The sequence below is a fragment of the Brachionichthys hirsutus genome, chromosome 14 (genome assembly GCF_040956055.1).
Source record: "Brachionichthys hirsutus isolate HB-005 chromosome 14, CSIRO-AGI_Bhir_v1, whole genome shotgun sequence".
Classification (NCBI taxonomy): Eukaryota; Metazoa; Chordata; class Actinopteri; order Lophiiformes; family Brachionichthyidae; genus Brachionichthys; species Brachionichthys hirsutus.
The window spans coordinates 7,036,206-7,052,421 of record NC_090910.1 but is presented as its reverse complement, the minus strand read 5'-3'; the positions used below and the strand labels follow the sequence as shown (position 1 = coordinate 7,052,421).

General features: G+C 41.4%; 3 protein-coding genes across 3 annotated transcripts; all 3 read left to right on the top strand.

The window, feature by feature from the left end:
* The first annotated feature begins 1,355 nt into the window (after nucleotides 1-1,355).
* armc3 (armadillo repeat containing 3) lies at nucleotides 1,356-8,027 on the top strand. The gene is made up of 16 exons (XM_068748133.1): nucleotides 1,356-1,400; nucleotides 1,508-1,625; nucleotides 1,904-2,029; nucleotides 2,105-2,179; nucleotides 2,280-2,455; nucleotides 2,615-2,809; nucleotides 3,395-3,578; nucleotides 3,718-3,870; nucleotides 3,956-4,064; nucleotides 4,397-4,646; nucleotides 4,765-4,901; nucleotides 5,157-5,325; nucleotides 5,443-5,534; nucleotides 7,174-7,341; nucleotides 7,564-7,726; nucleotides 7,821-8,027. Exons 1-16 carry the CDS (start codon nucleotides 1,356-1,358, stop codon nucleotides 8,025-8,027), a joined length of 2,367 nt encoding a protein of 788 aa, XP_068604234.1.
* Nucleotides 8,028-8,568: 541 nt separating this feature from the next.
* Nucleotides 8,569-10,324, top strand: msrb2 (methionine sulfoxide reductase B2). The gene is made up of 5 exons (XM_068748106.1): nucleotides 8,569-8,755; nucleotides 9,215-9,312; nucleotides 9,627-9,703; nucleotides 9,801-9,948; nucleotides 10,175-10,324. Exons 1-5 carry the CDS (start codon nucleotides 8,641-8,643, stop codon nucleotides 10,298-10,300), a joined length of 564 nt encoding a protein of 187 aa, XP_068604207.1. The 5' UTR covers nucleotides 8,569-8,640; the 3' UTR covers nucleotides 10,301-10,324.
* Nucleotides 10,325-11,248: 924 nt separating this feature from the next.
* On the top strand, nucleotides 11,249-15,792 carry c8g (complement component 8, gamma polypeptide). Its single transcript, XM_068748126.1, has 7 exons — nucleotides 11,249-11,428; nucleotides 12,122-12,267; nucleotides 12,783-12,853; nucleotides 12,941-13,048; nucleotides 13,798-13,902; nucleotides 14,064-14,099; nucleotides 15,656-15,792. Exons 1-7 carry the CDS (start codon nucleotides 11,249-11,251, stop codon nucleotides 15,673-15,675), a joined length of 666 nt encoding a protein of 221 aa, XP_068604227.1. The 3' UTR covers nucleotides 15,676-15,792.
* Nucleotides 15,793-16,216: the final 424 nt, after the last annotated feature.

Here is a 16,216-nt window from a genome sequence, read left to right as displayed (position 1 = left end):
GAAAGAGAGGAAATAGGACGCGTTGAAGCTAACGCTGCTGCTCCCTCCCGTCCAGCAGCTCGCCGCTTCCCTCAGCCCGCATCATCAGTCGCCTCTCTCTCCTTCCTGGAGCTCTCACTGAGCTGGGGTTAGCGTAGCCGAGAAGCTAGCTAGCAAACAACCATTAATTTCGTAAAATTAGTAACGGGAATAAAGCGAAGGCCTGTGATGAATGGGACTGAATTAACACGCAAACTTAAAACAAATAATTAAAATATCACACTGATGACGCCGATGTGGTAATTAAATGGTCCTGAGCATCGGCTAATGTTAGCTCATCCCACCTCAGCGAGCCAGCTGGCAGCGTTAGTCGGCTTGACCAGCACAAAGCCCGAGCTGGGACTCCGCTCAGCAGCTAGCTGCCATTAGCCCGCAGCTCTCAACTAGCAAACGCTTCTGTCGTTATTCCATGGAGAGCGCCAGAATATCACGTTGTATTCCTGTCCCTTTCTTTGAATAAAAACGCCGATGAAATGCTGTTCTGACGGGTAATCCGCTCAGCCTGCAGCAGCGAGGTCCATGTGTGCCGCTGTCATCTGACAGCTTGACAGAGGGGGAGGCGACAGCCTGCCGCCCTGGTTCGCTGCGGCTCCTTTGCTGTACGATAATTCACCATCTTTGTTTATATCAGTATAAAATTTTATTTAGATTCCATGTGATATCAACAACTAAAAGGTGATCAATTAATCTAAAATGAAATTTGCATATATATAGCAAACCTTTGATGACCATTTTCGGGTGGGCCTGCAACTCTATATTGCAGTTTGCTTTGCTAAATTCAGTGAAATAAAGTTTATTTAAATTTGAATTGATATTTCTACATTTGCGTCTGTATGCCTTGCCATGATGGGATCGCACTGAAGACGTCAATAAGCTATTAAATTAGGTAGAGTGTGATATATTTTATTATTTATCACGCTAATACTAAAATAATAATAATAGCTAAAGCTAACAATTCCCGAAACAAATGTTCAAAGTCTTCCTTAGTCCAACGTGACCTCTGTTACCAGGCAACGCGGTGTCGCCTTTTTCAAAACATAAAGCTTAGAGTCTGGCTATTCCAGCCGAATATTTGACGAACCGGACCCACAGAACTTGAATTTGTCCCGACCCTTAGTCTGGAAAAATAGGTAAGTCAAGAATATATTCGATAGCTGTCTGTTATTCTGTTAGCAGTGCACACTCACTGAATAATATCACTGTAAACCGTGAGGTTAGCTTTGTGGTTTAGCTAACATAGCTAACCACGTCTGAATGCAGGACATAGAGCAGACTGCTTTGAGAAACTACTGTGCAGCTTCCCTGTAGGCCGCAGAATGGGGAGAAAAGTGAAGGAGAGCGACACTCCTTGCAAGGAAACGGTGAGAGAAGGACCACAAACATGTTCCTGGAGGGTTTCAATGTGGTGCCCACTAAAACACAAATTTACAAAATAACACAAGAAGTATTTACTTATTTTTCCTCCAAGTTCGAGCCACTGCTTATAGAGGGCAAAACTCCGGGCACCGTGGTGTTGCTGCTGAACTCTACAGAGGAGGAAGTCCTTGCCAAAGCCTGCGAAGCGATCTACGTATTTGCAGAGAAAGGCAAGCGTCCCACCATTAACCCGTAGACATTTATTGCACGGATGTGTTTTTTTGAGTAACGTGGCAGCTGAGAGGCATTAAATACACAGGTGATTAGCACTCTCGTGCTATCTCTGCGCTTGCATAATTATTGTATATCATGAGTCATGTTTAAAATCTCAATCACTCCATCCTTTAATAATAACAACGCATCTTATGTTGCAGTAAAAGCCCACTGGGCACTCGGGTGTTTGGCACCGTACACACATTTACAGTTCGCTGTCTCCACCTGTTGTTAGGAGACGATAACAAGACTTCTCTGGTGGGACTTGGAGCGCTGGAGCCTCTCTGTCAACTCATTGATCACAACAACGAACTGGTCAGACGTAAGGCCTTCATGGCCTTGGGCATCCTGGCCTCCAACGGTGAGTCCGGCAGATCAGATGGAGTTGTTTTGTTGCCTTGCTGCTGTTCACTTTGTCTCCTGTTTTAATTGCAAGGTGATGTAAAGAATGCTCTGAAAAAAGACATTTCCACCGTCATTCCATCAATCATTAAGAGACTGTCAGCTGAAGGTGAGTCATTTTGATCGCAAACTCAAATTTTGATATTTACTTAACATGAGCTGTAATAAACCAAACATAACACATTTATTTTTTTTCTCCCCTATTCAAGAGGATGCGGTTACCCATGAGTTTGCAACACTGTGCTTGGTCTCTCTGTCGGTGGATTATGTCTGTAAGGCCCAGATTTTTGACAGCAAAGGCCTGCTACCTTTAATCCAGCTGCTTTCCAGTCCAGACCCTGATGTAAAGAAGAACTCACTGGAAACCATATTCAACCTGGTTCAGGTGATTTAAAGTTGGCAGCCTGGTAAAATTCACAAGGTTGTGCATTTACAGTGTTTTTTTTTTTTTTGTCTATATCTAAAAAAAAGCATCGTCTCGGGATGGGTGAGATAATTTCGCTAAACGTTTGTTTTTTCCATATTTTGTCTTGTATGCATGAAGGACTACAAACATCGACAGGCAGTGCACGAGTTGGGTGGGATTCCTCCACTTCTGCAACTGTTGAAGTCAGACTTCCCTGTTATTCAGCATCTGGCTTTAAAAACACTGCAGAATGTCACCACTGATAAAGATACACGTGATGCCTTCAGAGAACAGCAAGGTTTTGAGCAGATCTTGGATATCCTCAGTAATGCGGTAGGTGTGTGTGTGTGTGTGTGGGGGGGGGGGGCTCTTTAGGTCAGGTTAGATTCAACTCTATTCTCTATTGTCATTACACTTGTGCAAGAACAAGGTAATGAAATGCAGTTTAGCACCTAACCAGAAGTGCACTTACTGTATAAAACGCTTTTTACACCTTCACGGTGCCAAAAGCGCTTTACATTAGACCTCACCCATTCACACACACATTCCAGTTACTAGACAGAAAAATAATTTACGCTTGTTATGTACACAGATTTGGTGCTATGAACATTCTATACAGCTAGACATAATATGTGGGTTTCTATGGATGGACATAGACATAATATAGAGATTGTGTAGACAAATATACAGATTAATTAGAATAAACATGGATTAAAATGCATAAATATATACTGGGGGATATGCTACTATATGAATGATATCAACATAATGTACAGGTTGATAACAGATTGAGGTTATATGAACATAATATAACGTTTTATAGAATGGTGAGAGACGTGTATAACCAGAAGTGATGGGGAGGGGGACTGATGATTATCCTCTCTCCCAATTTTATATATATATATTTATCATTAACAGAAATTCAACGACCTTCACGATGAGGCCTTAGAAGTAGTTGCAAACTGTCTGAGTGACAGTGAGTATCTCCAGATGATTCATAAGGGTGGAGGACTGACAAGGCTCCTGGAGTTCGTTCACACCCCCAACGCGCCTGGAATCCAGTCAAATGCAGTCAAATGCATTGCCAGGGCCGCTCAGAGCTGTACGTACCGAGCGATGCAAGATATAAGAATTGTTCCCATAATCTTTTCATTCCTAATGTTTATTTCATTCACCGTGTGTCTTCTTTTGTTTGTCGTTTTGTGTGTCCGTGCACGTTGGGTGCATGGCTGTGTGTGTAGCTGAGAATTGTGAACTGCTCCATGAGCAGAATGTGGAGAAGGTTCTGGTCGAGCTCCTGTCTGCTGCAGATGTCAGTGTTAAAACAGCCACGTGCAAAGCAGTGTCTGCCACGAGTGTTCACGCAGCTAGCAAAAACCGATTCAGAGACCTGGGTAAACACAAATTCACACAGCCGCAATAACGTAGACCCACTCACCCCAAGAAAGTGTGAACGTGCTACACATCTGTGTGCTTCAGGCGGTATCCCTGCAGTAGTGCAGTGCCTGAACAGTGAGAGTTTGATGCTGAGGGAGGCAGCAACCCAGGCCCTCTTGAACCTCACGCATAGCAGCCAACTCAACGCGCTGTGAGTGACAGACAACCCGAGTGCATTTTTTTTTAATGTTCTGAGGTGTCAGAGATTTCCGTTAAATCGATTCCAAGTGTCTGACAAAGAGGAAGTGTGACTGTGGGGAAGAAAGTTGTTTTGGCCGAGATTGAATTATTCTTTTCAGTAACCTGCAACAGCGATCTGTAGATTCCTCCCATTATTAGTGGGAAGTAGACAAGACCAGAGCATTTGTACATGACTAGCCAATCAGTGGCTAGTCATGTACGCATGTTTACATCTTTACACATGTTATGACCCTAACAGAAATATATCCTACTAATAAATCTGCACATCTCAATTTCTTTCAGTGCCGTGTATGAAGCAGGGGCCGACAAGATCCTTGTCCAGCAACTCTACGGAAGCAATCTTGTGACTGTCGCCAATTCTGCTGCCATCCTTAGAAAAATGGCAAGTCAGGAGTTCATCCTTCCCAGAATTCTGTCAAATGGAGCCATACAGGCTCTGGTGGAGACCTTAAAGTCCACAAACAAACAGGTCCTGATCAACACCACCCAGTGCCTGGCAGTGCTGGCCTGTGATAAAGCTGCGAGGGAAGAGGTTGGTGCTAATGCTGTCTTACTTGGAGCAGTGTTTGTAGTAGTAATAGTTTCTTACAAGTTGCCCAAAAATATTGTATATGTTTTTACTTTACATGAATTCATCACGCCTTTCATAGCTAAGAAGTACTGGAGGCCTTCAACCACTGGTCAATTTGCTGCACTCCCATAACAAGGATGTATTGCACAACGCATGTCTGGCTCTTAAAGTCTGTGCCAACGACGAACCCACATCTTTGGAGATCTTGAAATTTGGGTAAGAGTCGGAGATAGTAGATAACTTGATACCAAGACATGACTGATGAATAACTGAATACAGAACTGGGGAAACATTTTTGAGGAGGGGATAATTAGCCAACTCAGTGTAGTTTCTTGTATGGACGATAGATGGCAGTATAGGACCAATAAGTGACTGCATAATCACAAATGAACATTTTATTAGGCATGCACATCAGTGTGTGTTTTCATGTTTTATTATATCTTTGAAAATGCTTGTTTGTGTTTATATCAGTGCCCTGGAAATGCTTCTGGAAATCAACCAATCAGTGAGTCGTAGGAACAATTACAGCAAGTTGGCCCTGACCTGTCTGCTTAACTCCAATATATCGACTAAATATAGCCTGACAGGCCATTTGACCATGACCGATGTGATCAGAGATGGCTTCTATGATGCTGGGAAGGTGTGTTCATGTCTGCATGCCATACATGTGAAATGGCAGCCACTTCGAAAGACATAAATTAAATGGAAATGATATAAAATGTTGAGGTGTGACATGACTCTGCGTTCTCTCTTTTAGACTCATGCAGGTCAGCGGCTTCTGACATTAGAAGAGCTGTCAAAGCAGCCTGTGAACCAGCAACAGCCTATCATTGCTATCAACACAGCAGTGCAGTAGGTTTTCTTGATATCTGTTTTGTTTGTTGTGTTAATATTCAAAGAATCCTTTATAAAGAAATAACAAATAATCATTAATTATTATCTGTATGCAACAAATTCATCCCACTAAACTCCTCACCACCCAAACTGTGACTGCCGACTGTGACAAAATGTCGACGCTGCCAGACAACATGCAGTGCGTCGCTACAAATCTTTTTGGCCGTTCTTTTTGTATTACCCTCCCCTCCTCTGCTCCAATCCAGTGCTCCACTTCTTTTTCGTTCCCTACTACCTTCAGTGGGCCCTGCTAGCATAAACGGGCCTATTTCTTTTTAAGATGGCAACACACTCAGGTTAACAACGCCCCTGCATTCAGAATAATGGACTCACACTTGGGCTAGGACTTGCATAACTGTGATCATGCACATGAGCTCATACATGCACACTTAGCTTAAGATACATGCACACTATAATATAAAACATGTGTATTAAAAGCTCTACATGCACACATTAACTAATGCTTCAAGTCTTCAGCATTTTGTTGAACTAACGTTGCCAAACAGAGCAGTGCCCCTTCAGGGAACCTCAAATCCACCCCATTCATTCAGGATGAGAACACACACAACATCTCAGACATACTTAATCAGTGTGTTATGTAATGGATCCATGGCTGAAATGCCCCAAGGTTTGTTTCTTAAACTTCATAAAGCAACTAGAAATAGTTTACTATTACATTCTTTATCTTATGGGTGGATAACTGCAGTGCAACATACTGTACAACTTCTATTACTTGACTCCTCCTGTTTGTTCTGCAGAATATTTCAAGAATAAATGAATGTGTAGACTGGAAAGACAAGAAGGGGAGCAGCTAAACAAACATTTTGGAACCATACATATTAAATATTTAGGGACACAGTTCTAAAATAGCAGTGGAAGTGCCCTGAAAGCAGATCCTATATATTTTTGTTTGTCAGATGGATGAAAAGATGTTTTGTGTGACATTTAGTAACTGGGAGCCTTCTAGATTTCTTCTTACACATACAGTTCATTTAAAGCAGAAGTGAAAGTTAACATGGTTATTACTTATTATTGTTTGTTTTCCATGCATTTGTTTGCAGACGTTTCTCTCATAGCAGACAGTGTAACAAAAACAATAGCGAATATAGAAAAACTGTCCGTAAAATGACCCTTTGCGTTTATGTTCAATAATAGATGATCCTTTGTTCTTGATGTTATTCAAGAATAAATTGTTTTTTTTTTTCAGCCCTGAGAATCATTTTATTCTTGTTCTTCTGTGGCAGAAAGACGGTGGAGGTGTCAGAAGAGAAGCAGAGCGTTGCACCAACAAGAGACACAGGCAAGACAACAAAGTAAGAGCGGGTGTCGGGTGGTAGGGACATTTAGCATTCTATGTGTAACTCATTTTTTATTGCCAATACTGTAATATTAATCAATTGCCTGGTTTTTAAAAATATAGGATCCTTGGATAGTATTTGTTTTAGGTCCATATCTTTTCTGAACATATTTTGACACAAATTCAACTATTAGTTCATTTTACGTGTAGGTGTAATTTCAGTAAGGCTGTTAAATTTGAGTGTAAAATTCTCCCTTATACTGACTTCAATTGAAATAACTATCTCTCTCCGTAAAGGAAGAAGAAAAAGGATAACAAGCAGAAAGATGAGACCCAACCTGGGTCCCCTGCAGAGGTCCCGTGGCAGATGATGGAGGATGTCCCACTGCAACTTCTAGTCAAAGAAGCTCAAGAAGTCATCCTCTCACTGGGGGACGATGGAGAGCGGTACGCTGCCCTGGCCAGGTGATTTTTAATCAAGATTACAAGTACCGGCAATAAACATGCAGAGATATAATCACGTATTTAAAAGAGGATTAACTTAATTTAAATCATCGGCAGGCATTGTTCTCAAATCTCCACAACCATACCGACGGAAAAACAACAACATACTACTGTGAGACTTCAGAAGTCAAAACGCGTATTAAAATGTTCAATACATGTTGTCTCCATGCATTTGGGTTGCAGGCTGGTGAGTGAAGCCATGGGTGGAGCCGTGGAGATGGAGAAGCTGCATGAATTCCAGTGGATGCTGCACATCAGCGAGCTCAAGTTCCGGCTGCAGTCGAATGTTGTTCCCATTGGGTTGATCAGAAGGGGAAGCTACGGGCACAGAGCGCTTCTCTTCAAGGTACCACTGACCTACTGTACATTCTGTTCTCAACGTCGCCTCTCAGCCTCCCAGTTTCTTTAGGTGAAATGTAAACCTCTCTGGTATTTTACAGTTTCTGGCTGATTGCATCGGAATGAGCTGCACACTTGTCAGGGGAGAGTATGACCGGGTTTGGAACGAGATTCTCCTCTTCGGTGTGAATCCCAGCGCCGACGGGAGTCATTCACAGCCTTGCCGCTACATCGTGGACCTGATGCATCAGCCTGGCCGACTGCTGAGGACCAATACCCCTCCTGCTGAGCAGTACCAGGCAATATAGACGAACACTGTTGTGTAGAGATACTGCAGGACACTCTGTGACCGTTTACTGAGCTGCATTATCGATATATTAATGTGGGTTTACTTTAGTTTTATTCAAACCGTTCAGTCGTGCGTATGAGTATGGATTACGATAACACTTTGTTTTAACCTTTGGCTTTGTACCACAAAGGATTCACATTGTTGATAGCAGAGTCAGCAAATCCGAGCTGTTGTCATTTGATCATTAAATGAATACAGTATACATTTCTCTATTACTTACTTTGCTTGTGTTACTGCATGCATGGATTGCTCAATATCAAAATAAAGTTTATGTGCCGGATTTTCCGTGACTTCTCATTACATCTTTTGGTTGGACTTTCAGTTTGAATTTTAAAAAGTAAGACATTTATCATCGGATTCTCCCGTAGATCACCAGGCTGACGTGAACCTGCTACACATATTCACGCATGATAAAGCAATAAAAAGCTGTGACCCAGTCCAGTCCACTGTGACACCGCCTGATGACGTGCTTGTGACCGCGTTACACGCGCAAAACGCCGCATTGCCCCCGGCGGGCGCATTGAGCGCACTCGCCTCCAGTGGCGCGGTTTGAGCCGCGGCGGCTGTCCAACATGTCTCGCGTCTTAGCGCGTCTCTTCGCGGTCCTTCCTCCTCACTCCACAGCCAGAATCGCGGCGTTACCGAGGAGGATCCCAGCGCGCATCCGTCCCGTGTACACGTCTCAAGGTACTGCGTGGACGCTTGAGTAGTTCTCTAGATATATCCTGTATATTACCGCGGGGGGGTAAAACCGCCTGCAGGCGCGCCGTGGTGTTGTTTTCCGCGTGAACCCTGGATGTTATGAAATAATGGCGCAACGTATTTTCGCACGTTAAAACGACCAAGTGACGCTTTGTCCAGAAACGTTACCGACTCCAATCGGATGCCCTTCAACAGTTAATAGTCCTCCAGGTCAAAAGTATGTTTAATTTGCGCCTCCACAGTCTCTGTAGGGTCTGTTGCGTAATTGTGGGTTTTATTATGAAAATGTTTTGGACATCCTGTTATATCATCAATGATTACTATCTCTTATTTGTTGCATTTTTTTGTATGATATCCGGACCGGCAGATTCGGTTCTTTTCCAGTATATTCCACATCAAATGTCTGTGAATTATTGCATTTATGTTGAACCGTGCTCTCTGCAGGCCTGAAGTCTCTAATCCGCTATGATGAGACTAAAGACTGGCAAAAGAAACTGACTCCAGAACAGTATGTAGTCACCAGAGAAAGGGGGACTGAGCTGGTGAGTCCTGCACACCGTTTGCTCATCAATGCGTGCGTCAAACTAAAATGATCAGCCATATTTACATGACTATGCATTGTCCAATGAACGACAGCACAGGTTCAGGTGGACTTTGCTCACCTCAGTATTGTTGGCCTGGTCAACAAGTTCAACTGGTCCAGCCTTATTTTAATTAGTTTTAATTTAATCTAAGATTGTCCTCTATGTGGAAAGCAAAAAAATCAAGGAATTAAATTGCTGGATTAACATCCACATAATGTTAAGCAGTCAATAGTAAACCCTATCAATCCTGTTTTTATGTGTTTCTCCCTTAGCCCTTTAGTGGGATCTACCTAAACCATTCAGAAGTGGGCATGTACCACTGTGTCTGCTGCGATGCTCCACTTTTCAGGTAACAGTTTGTGTTTTAAAGTGAGTATTTCCTCTCATAGGTGTTAGGTGTTTATTTGGTAATACTCACTGATAAATGTCCCTGTCTGGCTTGCCAGCTCAGAGGCTAAGTATGACTCTGGGACAGGCTGGCCGTCATTCAAAGAAGCTCATGGGACGTGGGAAGAGGATGAAAGCCTCACCTCCATCATTCGTCGTCCTGACAACAGCCTGGGTAGCACCGGGACAGAGGTGCTTTGTAAAAGTGTGAGTCGTGATGAGCTCAGACATGAAACCAAAGTCCATCTTTGCTGATTAAACCTGCTGTAATTTCTTTCTGGCTTAAAGTACACATTTTATTAAACTGTATTGATAGAATTATTGAACATTTATTTCATGCTTTACATTCAGAATGAGTAATATTTCTTCAGATTCGACCATAATGTTTGTACCTTTGTTTGTCTTATGTCTATTGTGTGTGTGTTTGATGCAGTGCGATGCTCATCTGGGTCATGTGTTTGAAGATGGACCAGGCCCAACAGGGCAGCGGTTCTGTATCAACAGTGTGGCACTCGCCTTTAAAAGCAGAGACCAGAAACCCAAGAAAACTGATGAATAATAAAAACTCGGCTAAATCATCAAAAACAAAACTGTGTGTTTCTTCTTAGCAGACCAGTATTTTTAGGAGACACAATGAAGGTCCAAAGTCCAGAGTCAGAGCAATCACTCCATGGTTTGGACCGGAACAGGTCTTAGAGTTCTACTGGAAATTGACTCCCTGTGGTTGTTTGTCAAATGGAAAGACAACGAATCCAGCTCAATTCAGAGACTTGAACGCCGGAGAGTCGACAAAGTCCGCAAATATGCTGATCATTACATGGTTAACCCAAACTCAAAATCCCTCTTTCAGATGACAGACATCCTCCCCAAACCAGTTCACATTTTGTTAATTATTTCTACTCAACAAAACAATTACAAATGATAGACTAAATTAATGTTAATGGAGTCAATTCTAGTTAAAATGAGCATCTTGACATTTAAACCCAGTGATGTCACAAAAGCAAATATCCCTAAATTCACAATGCATCTTTTTCTGCAGAGATTGCAAAGTGTAGGGAGTTATGACTTTATGTGTTTTTAAATCTGGTACAACATTCAATTTTAAATGCTTGGTTGAAGCATAATAATTTGTCAATAAATGCCCATTTTGTTTGTTCCCTGAATCTATGCTCAAGCTTTATGTGCTGTAGAGCTTATTCATTTTTGGAAGTGTATTGGCTGCCACTGTAATCCAGATACACACCACCATGCTGCAGTTTGGTGTCATTTCTGCCAGTAAGCCAGTTAATATTTAACTTGACAGGTCATCCTCTGTGTGTCAGTGCTTGTTTGTGCTCCATGTGCATTTATTCATTCTGTGTGTGTTTTTGAGGATGACCTGAACAGAGAATAACAGACGGTAGACAGAAACAAAAGGGACAGAAAAGCCAATACCAAAAGAAAGGGGAAAGAGTTTAGGAGAATCTGTGGCAATCCTCAAGGGGGTAAATAGTTAATATTTGTGAGGATGGTTGGTGTATGGCGTATTGTGGTTGCAGTGGTAGCATTAGGTGTGTGTTTTTGGGGATCCACTGAAGCTGTAGGGGGGGCTAAGAGTCGACCGAGACCCCAGAGACGACCTCCAAAGAAGCCGAAAATAGATTCAGTCAGCCTGACCCCACCTGCTCAGAACGTAGACATACAGCGGGTAAGAACCCAACAGTGATACAGATCATTCTGTCATTATCCTAACATTATATCTGAGTATCAAGTGTTTTTTTTTTTTTACCAATTACTGAATAGTTATAGATGTTTTTCCTTTTCATACAAAGTCTATCATTGTTGCTTTTAAATAAAGACAGAATGAGAAGCTGAACTGGTTTTGTTTTGAGAGACCATTTCTAACTTTCATTCCCAGTCAAGGACCACTAAGTGTACAGTTACCCTGTTAAATATTTTATTGACTTTTCACATGAATTAAGATAATAAATAAATAAAAATACAGGCAGTTGACTGGTTGTTGCCTGAAAGTACCTAATCTAAAAACAGAAATGTTCTAACAAATTGTCATATTTATTATAAACTAGGCAGGCATGTCAGTCTGTTTATCTACGGGCCAATGTGAGGGCTCAGGCTGGATATTTGGAAATTATTGTGCAATTGTGTCAACATGGTGTTTTGGGCAAAAGGGAGATTTTAAGTGTGATAGAATTTGAAGCGCATGTGAAACACGCGTGTCCATTCATGTGGAAAGATGAAGAAATCTGTGTGGCCTGGCGACACGTCCCAGGTGCACCCTGCCATAGCAGCAGCTGTACGATTGTCTCATCTACAAGAACATGGATGAATAGCTGGGACCCAGATTCATGTGCGTGCCTCATTTTGCTTTTCTGTATTGCAGATGACAGGAACATGGTACCTGCTAAACACCGCCTCCAAATGCGCTTACCTGATGAATCATGGAACCAAGGTGGAGCCCACAGTCATGACCCTCACTCATCACTCGGCCTCTGACCAAACACTGTCTGTCAGCACTAAAACCCGACAGTAAGTATCTTCATTTCCATGTGGCAGCATCCATGTAGTTCACTTGAATTCTCCAGTACCTCCATAAGTCAGCAGAGGGGGCAAAAGCTCAATCAGCGTCTCCTCATCCATGAAAGAAATTTGAGGTCATTGTGATCTGCCTTTCGCAGTGAGCCCAATGTATCATTTCAATCGCAAGAGCGTGTGATTTTCCTGGGACCTTCAGACACATTTTTGTGTGATTCAAGAGTTCTAAACTATAATTGTCTCAAGCAGATGTAAATAGTTTCTTCCTTTTCAGGAACCGCTGAGATAATTAGTTCTGTCTGAGGAATATGGTTAAATAAAAAAAAACAATGAAAAAAATGTGTCTGATAATCAACTACATTTTACAATCTAATTTAGAAGTAGATCATTTAGCCCCCTGATTTTTCACCCTTCTTAAGGACATGGACGTGAAGAAAACAATTGTAAAATGTGTTGGTGACTGAGACTTTGACCGCATGTCTCAGCTTCACAAACTCTTATCTCCTCAGTAATCACCGGTGTTGGGAGATACTGCAAGTCTATGAACTATCGGCAACTCCAGGCAAGCTTACCCTCAAAGGTCAGTGCCTCACTTTAGTATCTTCATTGATCAGCCGTGCAGTGCAGTATTCCTTTGACTAATAGCGCTCTCTGGTTTCTCCATAAGGAACTAGTCCTCAGCTGACCACTGAGATAGTGATTGTGGACACGGATTACGACTCCCACGTTATCATGCACTACCAGAAACGGGGAAAGGTCACCATGAAGCTCTATGGTCCGTACCTCATGCACGTGCCTTTAGTTTGGTATTAAGATAAAAGATGAGATGAGATTAGATAAACTTCATTTATCCATCCATCTTTCACCACTTATTCGAGTCCAGGTCGCGGAGGCAACAGTCTCAGCAGGGATTTCCAGACAACTCCTCCAGCTCTTGGAGTTATCCCGAGGCGTTCCCAGGCCAGCCGAGAGACATTAGTCTCTCCAGCGTGTCGACCCCTTAGTGGGGAAAGTTCACCGTCACAGCAGCTCAAAAAGACAAGATAAAGGAAAATTAAGGGAAACATTAATTACGAATACAATAATTACCGGTATATGGTCCATTGTCTATTATATTAGCCACACTCTTTACAACTAAAGAGCACAAAAAATATTAACTTTTGGAGGATGTAAAAATCCCAAAGTGTAAACAGTGTTAATATTATAAACATCAATTATGATTCCAGGGACCAGCAGGTTGCATTGCAGCATTATACAGTCTAACTTCAGAAAAAGCAAAAGACCTTCGGAAGTGCTCCTTCTTAAACTGAGGGTGTCTGAGTCTGTCTCTGAAGGAGCTACTTAAGGCTCCCATAGTGTGGGCGCGGGGGGGGGGGGGGGCAACCACAGACTGAGCCGGCTCTTTTAATAAGATTTATTATACTGTACATCTGAAAAGCCCGATGGTAGCTCTGTGATCCTATATTCTGTAAAAATAAATAAATAAGAAAAAACATTTGTAATGTTGTTCTGTTCTGTTTGCAGGGCGGTCTGTAGATAATTTGTCAGAGGCAATGTTGACCAAGTTTGAGCAGCTTGCAGAAAAACAAAATATGGGCCTGGCATACCTCTTCCCCTTCCCAACATACAGTAAGTCTATACCCAACTTAAAAATTGATAGAAATGAACTGCTGCCTGCTGCAATATTAAACACTGGGTGGCACAATAAGCCATGCAGATGATTTCTGTAATGATCAAAATGAAATGATCATTCCTCAGTGGCCTTTATAGTAGTTTTCCATCTTCTTTAGGCCACTGTGGTGCCGTGGACCAGGACCATGTAATCAGTAAGTACCGGTAATCAGATGAGACATAAACTGTGGAGAGAAAGAAACAACCGTGACGATTATCAGAATAGCATAAAGAAAGAAGTAAACGTAGGTGATGGATTAATCTGAAAACCAAATAAAGTACTTTTACTCCTGCGCATGTGTACAGGATTGGACTTGTGTACCGGTACATATCCCTTATCTATACGTTATCAGGACATTTCTCAATTCCCCGATTCCAAGCAGCAGCACAGCTGCTGATGAATTGAACTTGTTTGGGGGTGAACATGTATGTTATCGAGGCCAGATGTCTATCACGCTGCACAAATAGGTGACATGGCCTCATTTATTCACAAAGGACTTTAGAGATAGCTGGGTCATTCCTGGCTATTGGTGACTTTTCTGTCCCCAGGAAAAATAACTCTTAATATCTTACTTAAAATAAATCACATGTTTATAATGAAAGGCTTTTATTATAGATTGAGGTCTTCTGTATCACATTAACACAAAATAATGCATGTAATACATTTTTTTAATTTAATTTTAATGACCGTTTTAGGCACATACATGATGCCATTTTATGATGTCCCCAAAGCAAATTTACAGTTTCAATGAGAAACATTTGCAATATAATAATAAGTACAAATATGTCTTTATTATTGTGTAGTTCAAGTTAAAAGCTCTTTAATTATAAATATATATAAATGGCTATATTAATGTTATTTTATTATTTTTATTGAATTTATTGAGTGTCCCCGAAATTGCGTTCCACCCTGTTAGTTTCTGGGTTTTAGCCTTTTGAACGAAAGAAAATGACAATTCCCATGAACTAACATTCAGGAAGTGTAATCTCTCTCTTGGAGGGAAATACTAGGAGCAAAGTGAGATGAGCATCAACAATCTGTTGCCTTTTTTTTTTTTTTGCCAGTTTTATAGTGTTAATCTGTATGTCCTAATCTTAAATTTCCACCCTGTTAGTCTAAATTATGAAGAAAGTAAACCACATTTGAAAAAATTCCAAAGCATGTTCAATCGATAAGACTAAAGTACTGTTTAAGTCTGGAGAGACAGCTATCTAAGTTTGCTCTTATAGGGCAATGGCTAATTTAGTAAAAATAATTCCACCCTGTTAGGTATATAAACTCTCACAGTTCATTTCTGAATACTAATTATTATTTAAGTGCTTGAGCTCTACCAATACAAGTACCAGAAGGTTCAATATGTCATTTAACTGATACAATGTTAAAAACACGAAAAATGCATTATTTTCTTCACGAAGGTCTGCACACTGAAAAGTCACCAATAGCCAGGAATGACCCAGCTAAGCTTCATAGCTGCATTCAGCTTGCACGAACATGCACACACCCACAATGCACCATAATGAAATACACCATAACACATAACTGCAATTACTGTAGTGCTGTAATCCTTTGCGTGAGTGTCACATATTAGTTTAACCAAATAAATGTTCAAAGGCTCTGCTTATCTCAGTGTGGTAATTCTTTATGACACACAGTCTCCAACATAAAAGTTCTGGGAAAATCAGTCATAACATCTCTCTTTTTCTAATGCAGATTGTGTGCCCACGTGCTGAAGCGACAGAGCTGTGCCACTCAGATTCTCCTAGGAGTACCTGAACATTGCATTATTTCTTGAAAGGCCATACTAAGTAAAAACAACAATACTTTAAAAAATGCAAATGTGATGCAATTTACAATAAAATAAAAGAAAAAAGGATAATTATGTTGTTTTATTCTTCTGTTTAAATCTCCAATAGTTCCCTCTGCACCACCAGCTGATTCTGTGGTGAGATGGCATTGCCATCAATGGGTTGCTATCATGTTTAATACATCCAAGCTATTTAGCTTTGAAATTTCATTCACTTACACTATGTGCCTGTTTGCACTTGTGTAAGACTGGTGGAGTGGGATAGGGGTCAAAATGAGCCAAGTTGAGTTACAAAAGAGTGTTATCAAATCACCCTAATTCTGGTGGAGTGGGATAGCGGTCAGTAGTTAATGGAGAACAGATGTTGAACTCAAAAGGAACAAAGTTGAGTTACAAAAGAGTGTTATCAAATGTGCCCCATAATGCTGGTGGAAGGGGGGGCGGGCATTGATAAGGGACAAGGGGAT